At 49.0% G+C, this 16,335-nt stretch overlaps 1 protein-coding gene across 1 annotated transcript in view; it reads right to left on the reverse strand.

The window, feature by feature from the left end:
- LOC133350087 (protocadherin Fat 1-like) overlaps nt 1-16,335 on the reverse strand; it is a 228,050-nt gene that overhangs the window by 11,784 nt on the left and 199,931 nt on the right. Inside the window, 9 exon segments of the mRNA XM_061564091.1 lie at nt 861-1,052; nt 1,914-2,587; nt 4,655-4,768; nt 5,306-5,414; nt 6,206-6,623; nt 12,030-12,184; nt 12,659-12,751; nt 14,220-14,553; nt 15,243-15,719. Of these exon segments, the coding sequence (XP_061420075.1) occupies nt 861-1,052; nt 1,914-2,587; nt 4,655-4,768; nt 5,306-5,414; nt 6,206-6,623; nt 12,030-12,184; nt 12,659-12,751; nt 14,220-14,553; nt 15,243-15,719 (2,566 nt within the window).

Raw genomic sequence — 16,335 nt, forward strand, 5'->3', positions numbered from 1 at the left:
CTCCTCTTACTGATGGTTGAAAATGGGATGGGTCAGTGTGCCCTGTGACGTAGCTGCATGCGACATCAGCGGGATGAAACATTTGCTTTTGTTAATTTATTATTTTCCGAATGTTAGAGGAATTGCACTATCGGCATCATATCAGGACGTGAATTCCCGTTGGTAAAGCTCTCAGAGCAGAGTGCATGCCCTGGTGCGTCAGAAGTCGGCCTTCAGAAGAAGATAATCGCGCAACTGAGATCACGTCAAGTAACCGTTTTTACTGACATCAGGGAACACACACATTTTTTTTTTGCATGACAATCAAACCAATATTTATTTTTGATTCTCAGAGCTAGCATCCATCCAAACGAAGTGAAAAACTGAATATTACATGACGTATGTCTTGTGTATTCATTTTAGACCAGGCCAAGACCATAAACTCACTAAACTTGCGAACCCGGTCAAACCTTTTCCCATTCCGATGACGTACGTGTAAAATAACTCTATCGCTACGTCTTCAGGTTGGAAGACGTATCAATGATAGCTGGGAAAATTTGGCGCCAGCTATCATCGATTGCGGTCTCGTCGTTGCAGTCTCTGCAGTGAGTACATGACAATGTCTTTAAAAATAGCGACACTACACCTCTCTAAATAAAATTAACTCAGAACCCCTTGCACATTCCGAGGTTCAGTGGTGAAGGGGACATCCACCCTGCAACTTGCAGACATCTCAGAATGGGACGGAGTGAATCAAGGTGTGACTGCCTGCATTCACACCCAGAACGTGTCAACCACGGAGCCACCCGACCACCTCCGAGCAGAATTTTGTATTTTTTTGGCATTGGAAAAGGCGCAAAGCCGGGGTAAAAGTGACTCACCGTTGTCATCGCAGGACTCGGACTGGAAGGAGCTGAGCGACTGCACCTCCGACATGCTGTCGCGGGGGTTGTAGGCGCTCGGCTCGCCCTCGGGGACGTCGCGGGGGCACAGGCGGGGGTCTCGCTGCGGCGGGTAGGAGCGCCCGTCCGCCTCGTGCAGCGCCCGTGGGGGCACCGCACCGCCCTGCTTGCCTGCAACAGCGAGCGTCAGGAAGCCACTACAGCTGTGCACTTGTAAATCATCCAGACTGAAAACTCGTTCCTTTAGAACCGCTTGTTGCGTTTAGTTTGTCGTCCTTCCCCCGCACATCTGATTGGCACAGATGGCTACGTACGGTGCGAGAGAAGTTCAATACGCATGCATTGCGAGACCACAAAATATCATGATGGCTTTTGGAGGCCTTCATGCAACAGTGGGCAGATGGTGGCTGATGATAATGTACGGGAGACCCTTGAACGTCGCGGGTTCATCCTTCGCGGATTTTACCTTTCGCGGGCAACCTCCTTGTATACCAGTTTAGCTACCGCGAGGGTTAGTTTTGGCCATTCGCAGGTACACTGTACATGCGTGGCTACGTACGGTGTGCCCAAAGTAGAGAATTCCTGAGAATGGGATTTGATGTTTTTGGCAATAAGTTTGTCTAAGAGCTTACACCTGGAAATGTTAGAAATGGGCCCACAATTAATCAATTCAAGACTATGGATGCATTATTTTCAATCGGCGCACACATAAAGATAAAGTACTCATCTGCATGCATAAGATCATATACAAGCTATATAATGATATTCTGCGCAAATTACAGGTTTTCATCACGTTGCAGCATCATGAGCATTGACGACGGCTGTGGGATGCCTTCACCCTGCTATGGATTTGACCATGGCTCTTGATCATGATGCTTCCTGGCTAAATCTGAAACACGGCCAGGCATGTACACTTGCGGGAAAGAGGCGCCGGTAACAAACAAAACACTCGAGTCTCTTCGCACAAAACTTCACGGCGAGAGGAGTTCCACAACACTTTGAGTTCCCCGAGGTGCACGCCACGCGACCCACCATCAATGTCCTTCTGCAGGGACTCGCTGTCGGACGCCGGGTTGGAGGACGACGGCGGTGGCGGCAGGTTGGGCGCGACGCTGCACACGGCGACCACCTTGCGCGAGCCGTGCACGGCCGCGGCGGCGGCGGGGGCCTCTCCGCCGTGACCGCCCTGCGAGCCCTCGCCGGGGCCGCGCGACTCCCCGGGCAGGCTGGGCGTGTACGACATGGGTCGCACGGGCACCTGGGGTGGAGCGTGGGCCGAGGAGCCGCCCTGCCTGCCGTTGCCGTGGTGGCGCTTGCGGTCGCGGTTGCCGTGCTGCCCGCCGCCCGCCCGGCCGTTCGGTGGGAAGGCGTACGACTTCCCGACGAAGGAGGCCGTCACGGGGTCTCCCTGCACCAGCGCGATGTTCCGGTCGGCGTAGTGCCGGCAGCAGATCCTCTTGCGGAAGACGACGAAGACGGCGGCGAGGATGACGAGGGCGACGAAGAAGACGATGATCCCGATGAGCTCCTCCGAGCTGAGGGGCCACGAGCCGATGGACTCGACCTTGGGGATCTTGGTGCAGGTCGGGTCGCCGAAGCCGTCGGTGCAGTTGCACACGTACGAGCCGTACGTGTTGAGGCAGCGTCCGCCGTCGGAGCAAGGCCCGCCCGCCACCGTCTGGCACTCGTCAACGTCGCTCTCGCACCTGCGGCGGAGATCATCGAAGTGGCGATCGTTTGTCGCGCGTCCTCGATGTCAAAATGAACGCTCTCTTACGTCGAGGAATATACCGTGGGCCCGCTCCTCGACTATCGGACTTGCCACACTGGATTTCCAAGTGGTCGGTGTAGAAGCCGCCTGAGCGGCTTACTGTTGCTAAGTCGGAGCACATATCCCTCTATCTCATGGTGAAGCTATCGATGTGAACGTTAACACTAAAGACCCTATGATGCAATTTTCAAGAGTTGTTCGTGGTGTGTTGATGGCAATTTTAAAGCTGCCCACAACTGAAAACCTATCAAAAGAAACGTCAATACACTCCTCTGATTATCCCTGACCGGGCCGTTTTACCTCAATGGATTTCATATGTAATGTGATAAACTGAACAATTAACAGCTTTATTTAATTGGCTTTATCAGGTGGTGAAGGGTTATAGTTAAAAATGTACATCATACCAACTCGGCCTTTCCCGAAATAAACTAATTATGAATCAAACGCCTACATATAAAATGAACAATGTGTGTTACAATCATCATGTATATCAACAAAAATACTTGCAAATAAAGCGATCTTCATTGCTAATGAGTAATCAGAGAGAATGGTTTGTGACATCTCAAGCTAATCACATCTTAATCAGTCGAGTGCAGTGATTATGCAAGAGGGGCTTAGGGCACCTCGACGCATGTTAGTTCATTGTTAAGATGCGCAAGTAATGAAACACATTTATTCAATTTGGCGGGCATGGAAGCATTTTCTTAATTTAATATACCATTATCCCATGCTGTTGTCTTTCAGTTAAATTAACGCTGATTTATCACTTAGCCAAAGTGTACATTTTGAGAATACCGATTACTTCTTAAATACAAAATTGTGTTTCATGTTGCAGCACCCACCAATAATGGCCGACGTTAGTTTATGTTTTGAACATAAACCATCGTCTGCAGGAGTCGGTCGACTCCATTGGCTCGGCTTCAAATTGAGCGGCAAGGTGGCGGCTCTGGAGTTCTAAACCAGCATCAACGACTTTTTTGTTTTGAGGGTCCTTTCACAAGGTAGTGCCACAAGCGTTTATTGACAGAGCAATTGCTACAGCCCGAAATACTTTGTGCGACTGTCAGCGAGTTTAACGACGAATGACATTGGCAACTAATGGGCCTCACCTCTCTCACCGGCTGCCAAGGGACATTTCATATCTGGAAAAAAACGAACGAACCCATCCCATGCGAAGGACCCCGGCTAATTTGATCATATTTCCCTAACACTTTGGAGATTGATGATCGGGGTGTGTGTTGGGGGCTGGGAATTGGCACGGCATTGTCGTGTTTTGAGTATAGAGGTGAGGGACACATTTCTAGTAGAGGGCATTTGGAAAGCAAGGAGGTAGGAGCTTTCAAGAGGTGACATCGAATTGTATACAAGCCACAGCTATGAACCATCCAGTCAGCCTTTAGGTTAAGCAGATAATGTTGCATTATAAACATTACCAGCTCTCCTGAGCCAAAAGCACAAATGTCCTTGTGGTGGAAGCTTCTGCACAGTCCACCGCACTGTGATATTGAAACAGGCTGTGGATTTTACGAGGCAAACTTAGCTGCCTCAGTGAGATCAACAATGTAGCTCAGCAATTTGCTGAATACTGGAATACAGGAAATGATGGTGAGGTCACGGGTTAGTTTTATATTTCTCTCACAGTCATGGCAATTGAAGATACGGTATTGCAGCGCCATGCACCCTTGATAATTGTTCATTGAGGATTGCTTCCCTCTGAAGAATGAAGGCTGTTGGTGCAATGGGCAAACTTCCCAAATAAACGTCTTTTCAGAACGGGCACGTGACAGAGACATGCGGCCACTGACGGAGACGCTAAACGTTCACCATTCCACCGACGGGCGCTCGTGCAGATTCCGGGAAATGCTGGCGGTGAGCAAAACTCCGAGAGGCGCCTCTCATGCAGGTGCAACAGGTGCGACATGTAGAACGAAAGAGCGTCAGGGCACGGCGACATGCTGCGGTGCGAGACAGAGGGAAATGGTGGGGGGGGGGTAGCACACACCTTCCCCCAGTGAAGCCATCAAGGCAGAGGCAGAGAGGCCCCTCCTGGCTGTCTTTACACATCCCACTATTCTCACACTGGAATGTGTACGTGCACAGAGCAGTGACCTGGCATCTGGAAGGGCAGACGAGAGTTGGAGAGAGACAGGAGCAGGGCCAGAGAGAGACGGGAGAGAGACAAAGCCACCACCCAAAATAGATCCATCACATGCAATAGAAAAAAAGTTAATTCATTCACATTCATCGTTGAAATTAAGCATTCCAATGTTTTTTTTCAATATTAGTAAGTGTACATTTTGAAATGGTTCTTGACCTAGGCAGCAATGCCCAGCCTAACTCTTTCTGAAAAACATCTGAGATAATTGTACGGTATGGAAAAAATTAAAATTGGAAAATAACTGAAAAAAAATTGCAAATCAATTGACAATGAAGTACGCCTTAAAAGACACTTAATTTTAAGGGCCCGCAAATGATAAATATATAAATGGGTCTAAAGTTGTAAAAACTTGAAAAATAATACGTTTTTTTCTTCACCTGTTAAGTAAAACATAAGCTTGAGGCTGCCGAATCCAAGGTCAAGAACTGCTGGATTAATGAGAGATTGAGGTGTAGCAGCAGCAGCAGCAGCAATAAGTGGCACACGTGTGTGTACCTTGTGCCAGTGAACGCTCGAGGACAGCTGCACGTGTATCTAGAACCCGACATTTGGCAAACCCCTCCATTGGCACACGGCTTGGAGGCACACGCATCACACTCCACACCTGGGAACAACAACAACAATGACAACAACAACGACAACAACGACAACAATGACAACTCCTCTCTATTTAGCCGAGACGGTTCGTCTCGTCGTCACATCAACATGCACTGCAATGCCTCGGCTAAGGTGCAGCCCTGCAATATCTTGCTCACTCCACTCGCTGGCAGAAGACCTCCACAGGAGAGGTTCCTCTCAAGGGTGTTTGGCCTTCTGTTCCATGCTGGGCAGACATCTTAACAGGGGTGAGAATACCCCACACCTGACCCCACCGCACACCACCTGCCGATTGGCTGTAGTTTCCACGCTCGTACTGCCGGGTGGTTACAAACTGGCGGATTTAAGAAAATTACCTCATTGTGTCTGTCCACTGCTACACTGCCAGATCGAACTGGCGACATCTGGATTGCAAGTCCAATGTGCGAACCATTACACCACAGCAGTATCCCCGAATGTATGTCCAAAAAAGGTATCCAAAATTGCTGTATTCCAATTCTTTATCAGCATCCTCATTACCAACACACTCATGGGAACAGAGGGTTCTAACACATGTCCTTTGCTGCTGATCTCAGCCAAGCGGGGTTCCTATTTTAATTCCTGTTGCTCTACGCCACCTGTAATGTTCCCGTTCCATTGTAATGTACACCGATGCCTACTTTATGGAGGGCGAAATTGGCACGTAAAATAAAAAGTGTATTGATTGAAACACAAGCGAGATGCGCGTGCGCGCGCGCAAGTCCGCGCAGAGCGTCCCGTCCCACACACGTCTCACGCAGACGTCGTGCGCTCGCCTACCGGGCTCACACTCGTCGAGCGGGCACGAGGAGGACACGTCCACGCTCTCCTCCAGCTTGACGAGGGCGGACGAGGAGGGCGCCTTGAGCGGCAGGTCGAAGCCGTTGAGCGCGGGCATCTCGAGGCAGCCCCGGAAGCCGCTGCTCACCATGACGCCGCCGTGAGCGCTGCGGCCACTCCGGCGCCGCACGATGCCGCCCAGGTAGAGCCGCGCGTCGGCGGGCAGCGGGCCCCGCCAGCCCGGCGGGCAACGCAACGGCCCGCTCGCCTCGACGCCGTTCACCGTCAGCCTTGCCCGGGTGTCGTCCAGGGCGAGCGCCAGCGAGTGCCAGCCGCCGTCGCTCACTGGCTGGATGGACGTGACCGAGCCGGGCCCGCCTCCGCAGTCAAAGCGGAACTGCGGCCTGCCTTCGGAGAGCTGTGGGAAGCAGACGGCTGCACGTTACAAGAGGGACGAAAATGGTTTTGACATCCATTAACGGTTTAACACGTAGAAGGCTTTCGCGACCAATATCATCCGAAATGTTTTTTTTTTGTTTGATCGCGTAAATATAAATGTGTTGTTAATTCGAACCGGCAATGGATACCCACTGTAATTTATATGCATTCATTAACCCCCTCCCCTTGGCACGTGAAGTGCTCATAAATGACGTCATCACATATATCCCTCTATTTAATGAACGAAACAAGATTTCTCCACAAATCTGGCTCTCCGCCTGATGATGCCGGTTGTAGTAACTGGCGAAATGTCGTACTCAGATTGTAAATGTTGTGGATTTTTTCTCCAACACACCGGTGTGCTGTACTAGTAACGAATTGGCATGTTCTGTTTACGTGACAAACCTCCCTATTTGGCTGTGTCACGTGGTGGCGGGTTTAACGACACATTTATATTTACGCGACCTAACACAATTGTTTTTTTATCATGGATCCATTAATAGCACAGGCTGAGAACAAAAAGTTAGGGACAGGCTAGACTAGCAGTCTGCATTGCACCCGGGAGATCAAGTGGCTGCAGAGAGGTTGTCAAGAGAAACATATGAAAGAGTGAAAACAAAAATGCAGCTGGCTTGAGGCCCTGCCTTGTACTGGCTTTATGCTATGGCCATGCACCTTACCGATGTTATCTGTGGAATGGACTGTTGCTCAAGAATGTGACTTTTTACTCACTCGCAATTCTGCAATATGACGCACACTCACTGAAGCACTGTGGTGCTTACAACATCAGCTTTTCGAGACGGAGAGATGGCAATCTAATCCCGTGATTGCTACAGAGATACCTAATCCCTGCAATGGGAACATTATAAATGTAACAATCAAGAGCAGAACTCCAATTGCCATTCCATTACAGCAGCACACAATGGCTTTGCTTTCAGTTTGCGTGAGCAATTTGAAGAAAACATCTTTATGCCCCTGCAAATAAAAAATAAAGGCAGTGTGTGGACATATCTATTGGGACTTTGGTTATATATATATATATTTGTATATATCTGCAAGTTCTCCACTGCTCGGCTTCGCTGAAACATTGTTTCAAATGGAAAAAGGGCGACTCAAGTTCTTTAAAAATATGAAGGGACTTCGGGGTTTCAGCAGGTCTTCACAAGGTCCAATCGTAAAACATTAATACATTGGGAACGAATCCTATGGGGTCAAGTCAAGTGGAATTGATGAACTAGGTACGAACTCAGGGCACCAGCGTAGTCCCATTGGCAAGAGTGATCTGGGAAGAGCTGTCTTGTTGGTGAAGGTTAGAGTGACTGCTGCCTCAGGGATAATGATAACCTTCCTTAAAAAAGACATAAAAAACCCCACATTAAATTTACGTAACTTTGTCAATCCACTGCTGGATAAAGGCCTCAACATGCCAGACCGGTCACTGTGTTGTCTGACCATATTTCACTACACTGGCCAAGGCAGGATGTTGAAGGAAGGGGGGCCAGAACTGGTTCAGATATCATTTGCCGAGGCAGAATCCTGGAAGTCCTGAGTGAGCAGCAGTGTGGAAGGGGCCCCCTCACCACAAGGGCTGCAGGAGTGCACCGAGAAGGCCCAGCAGCACCTGCTCAGGGCAACTCGGGATGGGAAGTGTATGCTGGTCCACCAGTAATGCACACATCCCAAAGAATATGAAAAAAAACTAAAACATCAGCTATGACCAGGAATCGAATTCGGGTCCACAGGTTTGTAGAAAACTTTTATACCAGGTAAGGCCCACTGAGCCGTGTAGCTCTTTTTCAGATGCGACCTGGCCGTAAATGATAGCTAAAAGAAGTGGATTATCACGTGGAAATGTATAGCAGCCAAATGGATGTTTCTAAATGTGGAGAGAGACACCGGAGGAACCGGAGAAAAATCCACGCGACCACCGGAGAAAATGCGAACTCCATATATACAGGCGTGAGGGTCGGGATCAAACCCACGATCTCCTGCATACCAGGCGAGGGAGTTAACATCTCGCCTCCGTGGTGAAGTGCATTAACCAGTGCACCATCGCAACACAGTGCCCCATGGTTCCCTAGCAACTGTGGCACAGTATGGCTAAAGAGGAAGATACTTGGAGAATGCAAGCAATATCAACGGTTCAAGTAGAACAAATATCCAAATATAAACATAACCCTACTCCAACCCTCGTGATGTTCGCAATAGAAGGATGAGTTGGCTCTTGAATTGAGAGCTCATTCATTTATAATCTTTCCTGTGCAATTATCTAGTCTGGATACTACATTGGATACTATATTTTAAAACATTTTTACGTAACATATTGTTGTGATAATAATGTAACAATGACAAAAGCAAACCTTTTATTAAACCGCTCAAGTGAATTCTCAAATAAATATCTGTAGGAGTGCTGGCGAAGTGATTGGTGCACTGCGCTGTAAACCTGTTGGCGTGAGTTTGATTCCCGCTCACGGCAAACATTGGTCCAGGTCCTTCTGTTCAACAACCCACATTGACTAATGTGGTGAAGTATGGCCCAACAACCACCATGAATGGCATACTGTGGGGAGGCCTTCATCCAGGGACTATAATCTATGCAAATTAAATGCGAATAATAAACTGTAAGTTTAGGCTAACGGAACGAACAAAACTGCATAAGTGTGACAGAAAAAAGCTTCAACATTGTACGATCGAGAAAGTAAAAAGAAGACCTGAGAGAAGTGACGTTTGAATCAAATTGTGACTCCTAATTGTGACAATTCATAATGGTGTCGTGGTGTGGGCCGTACATTGTTACACAACACATTTCAATGATGTGATGGGTGCATCGGTGAATACACAAGGCCATAAAGAGTATGAGAGCGCCACCACGAAAATAGACGATAGCTTTTGTTCTAAAGTCATGGGCACTCACATACCCTGATGTGGAAGGGTCTCAGGCAATCTGAAGATGGAGGAAAGGGCAACAGATTCTAGCTCTCATGATGCAACCACTCAATGTGAACGTTCACAGCTATGTGAGAAAGCCAGTTGGGGGTTCTACATACCTGGTGCGGTGTGCTATCGGTAAATTATCCAAGTTAACTCTCAAGGTGCAGAAATTGCGATTACAAAAGAGCACACTCAGGTAGCTTGCGAATATGAAATTATAATTTGCAATGTAGATTCATTCCTCAGTTTCATCATCTTCTCGCCAGTTCAATGCTAATCTCTGCCCTTGGCGTGTAGAGAGTAAGAACTGAAAAACAAATTCAATCCCATTCTTACACCACCGCTTCTTTGTGCGCTCAGGGAACATGTCCTTCCGGCATGGCAGGATGCTTCCACAACGGGGAGGGTAACGTTCATTTTCCGGTTGTCTACCCCTGCAGCCCAACACCAGGCATTTGAAGGGTTCTGCGTGAGTGCTCTGACACATCATGTCAGAGCACAAAGCCACCTGACCCACCGCCTGCAGTCTGCATGGCTCGCTCGTGAATGCTACCAGCAAACCCAACTTCGGGGCCACTGCATTCGTTGGTTCTTCTATGCGGCTTTGCTGAATTGCCTGCCAAACATTGCACCAATGAATACAGCTCACAATGTAGGTCATCGTATTGTAGGATGGAAGTAAAAAGAGAATGAAAGCCAGCAGCTTTAGAGACCATTGCACTCTTCATGTTGCTTTTACTTTTTTATACCGAGCTATTATTGGAAGTCCGATGGGTTGCTAAATTTAGATTTGGCTTTTACGGGAAAACTGTTGTTGGACTTAAAATAGCATCTCCCTTCACTATAAAATACCATCTCCCTCCACTATAAAATATCATCTCCCTCCACTATAAAATATCTCCCTTCATAATAAAATATAATCTCCCTCCACTATAAAATATCTCCCTTCATAATAAAATATCATCTCCCTCCACTATAAAATATCATCTAACCTATAAAAGGCATTTTTTGTGTGTCTGTCCGTCTGTCTGTGTGGCCGACACTTGCAAGGGATTTGACTCGCGAACCGTGGGGTTTACGTTTAAAAAAATACACAGGTAGCACGCCATAAGCCCCGTGGCGAGCCAGCGCTATTCCGATTTCACATCTGTCACCTTTAAAGTAGTTTAATTAGCAATTTAGTGATGTTTTGGTTATTTATTTATTAAGTCGCGCCTCCGAGCATGCGCCAAAGTACGCGCCTGCGCATGCTCACCCCTACCAAGTCACACGTGGGGGGGGGCCCTACCAAGTCACACGTGGGGGGGGGGGCCCTACCAAGTCACACGTGGGGGGGGGGGCAATTCTCATTCGTGTGGACACTGTGCAAGGTAACACACACACGCAGATTTACAGCTCCCTTCAGATATTTATTACCATGACTCTTTACTCATTACTATTGCTGTTATTAAATATTTGTAATTGGCCTTTCCACACCTCATTCACAAGTCAAAGTGTTCACTGTTCAAAGGAGCATCTTGTGGTGGTCATTCCTCTGGACTGTCGGGTCAAAGACTGCAATGGACAACTACTGGGTGACTTCCCATCATGTGGTACTCATTTTATTCTGTCAAATGTTGCTTAACTTCCGAGATCTGGTGACATCGGGCCCATGTCATGGTGAAGAGATTGTCACAAACGGCAGAGCTGCAGCCCATTGTTACCCCCACCAGTCTGCTACAAAAACAACAAAAAACATTTTATTTGACCAGGCAAGGCCCACTGAGCTGTGTAGCTCTTTTTCAGAAGCAACTTGGCCACAAATGACAGCTAAACGAAGTGTCTCATCACGTGGAAATGTATAGCAGCCAAATATTCTAATCACATGTTTCTAAACGTGGAGGGAAAAACTGGAGGACCCAGAGGGAAATCCATGCGGCCACGGGGAGAGAGACACGCAAACTGCAATTAGACAGGAGTTAGGGTCGGCATGCAACCCACGACCTCCAGTATACCAAGCGAGGTAGTTAACATCTCGTCACCGTGGCATTATTTCCCCATAGTTCCCCTCACTGGTGAAAGCTGGTTGGTGAGAGTGGGGAGCATAGAAGGACATTGCAGCAACGGACTTCCCCTTCGCTGGCCACCGCGTGGCCTCCGTTGGCCCAATGGCAAGCCGCCCGTCCAGCGTGGCGATGGCTCACGCAAGCACCTGGATCCTTGCTCAGTGCAGGACGGGTGCCAACTCCTCGTCTATTCCATCTCTCATTATGCCGGTTTTTGTGGGCAATTTGACGTTCTGGGTCTTTTTTTGCTCGGCATCTGCGTAAAAATTAAAGAGAACTATCCTAGCTCGACTCTTGCTTAGCTTCTGAGATCTGATGAGATGAAGCACATTCTGGGAGTACTTCTATATATTTAGAATGTATCCCAGGCAACATTGATTGTGTTAAACAGAAGCAAATGAAGAGGGCACCTCCAAAATCATGTAGTCCGTTGTTCCGCGTGAGTACGCGATGACGCCGTGGTTCTGCGTGGAGCGCACGTGCATGCTCAGGGTCACGTCTTGCAGGTCGTGCACCGTGCGGAACTCAGCGTAGCTCCCCTCGGCAAACGACACGACGGAGACGCCTGCAGCCACGGCGGACAAAGCATCGACAAAGGTGAACCGCCGTGGGGATATGCAAAGTCCGTGTCACTGGCAACTTGTGTCAAATTAGCGAAGAGCGGCGAGGATGCGGCCACCGTTAGAGACGTTTGGTCACAGAATCACTGCGCTGTCATTTGCTCATTCAAGCGGTCGTTTAGAAAAAAAGTGACGTTAGGAATAAAACGTGTGAACGTTCGCGACCCTACTGCCTGGTTCACATTTGTTAAAATTTAATTTATTGTGCAATTTACGTTGATTAAAAACCAAATGAGTACACACACACGTGCACATATATGTAACATGTTTATAGCTGAGCAAATATTACAAATTTAACACAACAAATTAATGGGTCCACATTCCCTTAATAAAAAAATGTCACTTGCCATTGGCATTTTGTGTCATTTTCATTTCCTCTGCTGTAACAAATTAACAATGAAAACCAAAATATAACTTACACACGAAGCCTGCTGGGTTGGAGACATCAAGCACGCACTCCCCCTTACTCAGACACGGGTTTGTCAAGCACGGATCACGCACGCAATCTTGTTCTGCAAAACAAAGACCGTTTCAATAGCACATACACCAGGGCATGCACACACACACACACGGTTAACACAAGACCTCACGGCTACTGTGTAGGTGTTCGCCATTGTCCCGTTTGGCTCTCCAATGTAATTTGGAATTGTACCGCGTGTTTTTCAATCAATCAAATCGATCTATATTCATTTGTTACACAGAAAGTTCTATTCAGCCTGTTACCCAGTCAGTGTGCAACGGAGATCCGTGGTGCACCAGCACTGAACAAGAACAACATCAGAGTGGTACGTATGGAGGGATAGGCAACAACAGAACGCGTCAGAGAGACAGGCAAATACAGAGGAGTGATGTCTGAAAAATTCAGAGGAATTCAGTTCTTGAAGAAGCTCCCAGCATGTGGAGGGAAACGTCGGACATCAAGCTGGACAACGCGCGGTACAATCCTTCACACATCATCGCGAGACGTCACTATGAACAAGAAGAAATCTCACTATCATCAACTACTCAAGTTCCAGTTGATGCCGTGGATATATCTTGCCATATCAATGCACAAGCTCTGCAGTGCGCGTCATGGGCCAGTGACTGGCTAAGCAGGATGGATAAACCTCAAATCACTTTCTGATAAAAAAAAATTAAGTCTGATTTCCCTTGAAAACTGAGCAATACAAAGTAGAAATTTGTGATTATCTGCACACCTAGTCAAGCCAAAAGGCAGTGTCAAGGTCCCCTGTCTGTGGATTTTTAATGTTTTAAATTGTGTTATGATTGTTTACGGGGATTGAAAATTATAGTTAATGAAACAATTAAAATGAAGACCTATTAAACCTACACAATAAAGCACTATCCCCAACCGAATAATAGCCTTTTAGACATTTATTTTACATTTCTTATCGTATGACCTGCACAAGTTCTAAAACATTACCGTGTCATGTATTTTAACATATCACTTTCCAAGCTGGAAATATGGTGATTTTGTAGTGGGCGCATGCTACCACAAAGTCACCTTCTAACGCTCATTTTGGAAAATGAAAAAAATGTGGGTAGCATGTGGGAGCCAAATTGAGTTTTATATTACAGAATTAAAATGTAAAAACGCAGGTATATTTTAGTCATTAATCTTTTGCAGTTATTATTCAACCCGTTATCGACTCAATCTCTTTGGACTCTAGATCTAAAGCAAGCCGACACTGCTGATGAGACACCGAATATCAAAACCAGTGAAGAGTTTTCTTCATGTTGAACCAATTCTGCTGAAATTATGCACTCCCCAGAATGTCATATGACTGATGGGATTTGTATTTTTTTTTTGTAAGTGGAGGGTCATATATGTCAAAGAGGCACATTGTATGCTAATTTATTTTGCTATGAAGAATGGCCATTACCCAAAACCTCCCCTATTATAAATGTATCCCTCTTTAGGACAGTGCCATCGACGAACACGTTGGCTTTTTGTTATCTCTCGCCATGGCCACTACGAACCGGAGCAGAGGCAGATGCCGGCAACGCGGTGCTTGGGGGACACGAGGCTGAGCCGCGCCGTGCTGTGCGTCGACACGGCGCCATCCTCCAGCGTCGCCCTCTGGAGGCACTGATCCTGGGGGCAGCCGCCGGTGCCCGCGGCGCAGGAGACGAGTGGGACGCCCAGCGCCCGCACCCCCGTGCTCTCCTCCAGCCGCGCCAGGCTGGCGTTGAGCGCTTGCGCCAGCAGGGCCGGCCTGTAGAAGTAGGTGCTGGGCTTCTCGGCCACGAGCAGCACGTCCAGCTGGCGTGCCCCAGCGGCCGTCTGCACGCCGAGCACGCGGATCCCTCCGTGCTGCACCCCACGCAACGCCATCAGTCAGCAACAACAACAACAACAACAAAGACGACAATGACGACAACAAACTAAACAAAACTGTAACTGTTTCTGTCGTGGACGCATAGCCTAATTGTATGCCAGACTATGTGCACTTTGAGGCCACGTAAAGTGTCGAAGGCTCGCTGGCCGGTCACGGGACAGACCTAGGTGCCATGGGCTTGACGGACCGAGATGACCGGCAGATGAGTGAACAAGCGTGCGCGTGCGTATCCGCATAATTCCACGAGTGACAAAGACGGCCCCTGCAGCCATGAAGACTGTTGGGGGGGTAGGTTGTCAAATCAAATCACGAGCACATCTAGTTTCTGCGCCACTTTTATAGCGCAAGGCTATGACGAAGAGCCAAGTCTGTTAAACAACAGCTGAAGGTTGCGAAATATAGGCCAGAGGACACTGGAGCTTCACGACGGGGAGCGTTCTGCGGTGGCGGCAAGCATCAGAGACGATCGTTTATTCTTCTTCCTTCTTCTTCTTCAGAAAAATGTACGAGAGCCTCGGGCAAGCAGTCTTCGTATGCATCATCTTTCTGACTCTGAGCAAAAGTGACCATACTACCGCCAAACTATTTGCACACAGAGACATCATCTTCCCACCACTAAAGCAACAAGCACGAGCGCGGTGTGCGGGCGTGCGCGCGTGCGTACCTTGAGGTTGAGGATGCTGCGCAGGGCGCGTTGGAAGCTCGGATACGTGACGCCGACGAACTTGTCAGGAGAGATGTCGGCCAGGCGCAGCACCACCGAGGCGTTGAGCTCCTCGGCCGACACGCGATGCGCCCGCACCGTCACGTTGGCGAGGCGCGCGTGCTTGCCGTCGCTCACCGTCACGTTGAGGTCGTATCGGCCCGGGTCGAGGCCCGGCAGCGCGATCACCGTGCCGTCGCGGCTGTTGACGGCGAAGAGTCGGCCGTGGTCCGAGTGCAGGCTGTACGTGAGCGTGTCGTACACGTCCTGGTCCGTGGCGTGGATCTTGCCGATGACGCCGCCGGGAGCCTCGGCGTCTCCCGGCACGGTGATGGCGATCTCGAGCGGGATGATCGCCGGGGGGTGCACGCTCTCCTCCGTGATGCGCACGCGGACCTGGCAGGCCGACGAGAGGTGCGGGTGTCCGCTGTCCTGGGCCTGCGGTGCCCGTGTCCGTGGAGTTGAACAAAGTACAAACACGCAAATGCACACGCGCGCAAAATGTTTTCGTTAGAGACAAAAATAACAACGTGTATTCTTAAACAGGCGATAGGCTGAAACTAATCCGTGTTGTATACTAACTCATTACGCATTGTTGTGGAGCATTATGGGTAAAAGCCTCTAAAACCAAAGGGCTGTTCTGTGTCTCCACATATAAATACACGTATTTGTTTAGTCCATCGGCCTATTGGCTCTCTGGCTCGCTGGCTCACTAGCTGGCTCACACTGGCTCGCTGGCTGACTAGCTGGCTGGCTCTCTGGCTCGCTTGTTCTCTGGCTCGCTCACTGGCTCACTGGCTGGATCTCTGGCTCGCTCGCTGGCTCACTGGCTGGTTGGCTCTCTGGCTGGCTCACTGGCTGGCTCACTGGCTGGCTCTCTGGCTAGCTTGTTCACTGGCTGGCTGGCTCGCTGGCTGGCTCTCTGGCTAGCTTGTTCTCTGGCTCGCTTGTTCTCTGGCTGCCTGGCTCGCTGCCTGGCTCACTGGCTCACTGGTTGGCTCTCTGGCTCGCTTGTTCTCTGGCTGGCTGGCTCGCTGCCTGGCTCACTGGCTCG

This window comes from Lethenteron reissneri, chromosome 32, assembly GCF_015708825.2.
Source record: "Lethenteron reissneri isolate LAM-NWPU_2019-01 chromosome 32, ASM1570882v1, whole genome shotgun sequence".
Classification (NCBI taxonomy): domain Eukaryota; kingdom Metazoa; phylum Chordata; class Hyperoartia; order Petromyzontiformes; family Petromyzontidae; genus Lethenteron; species Lethenteron reissneri.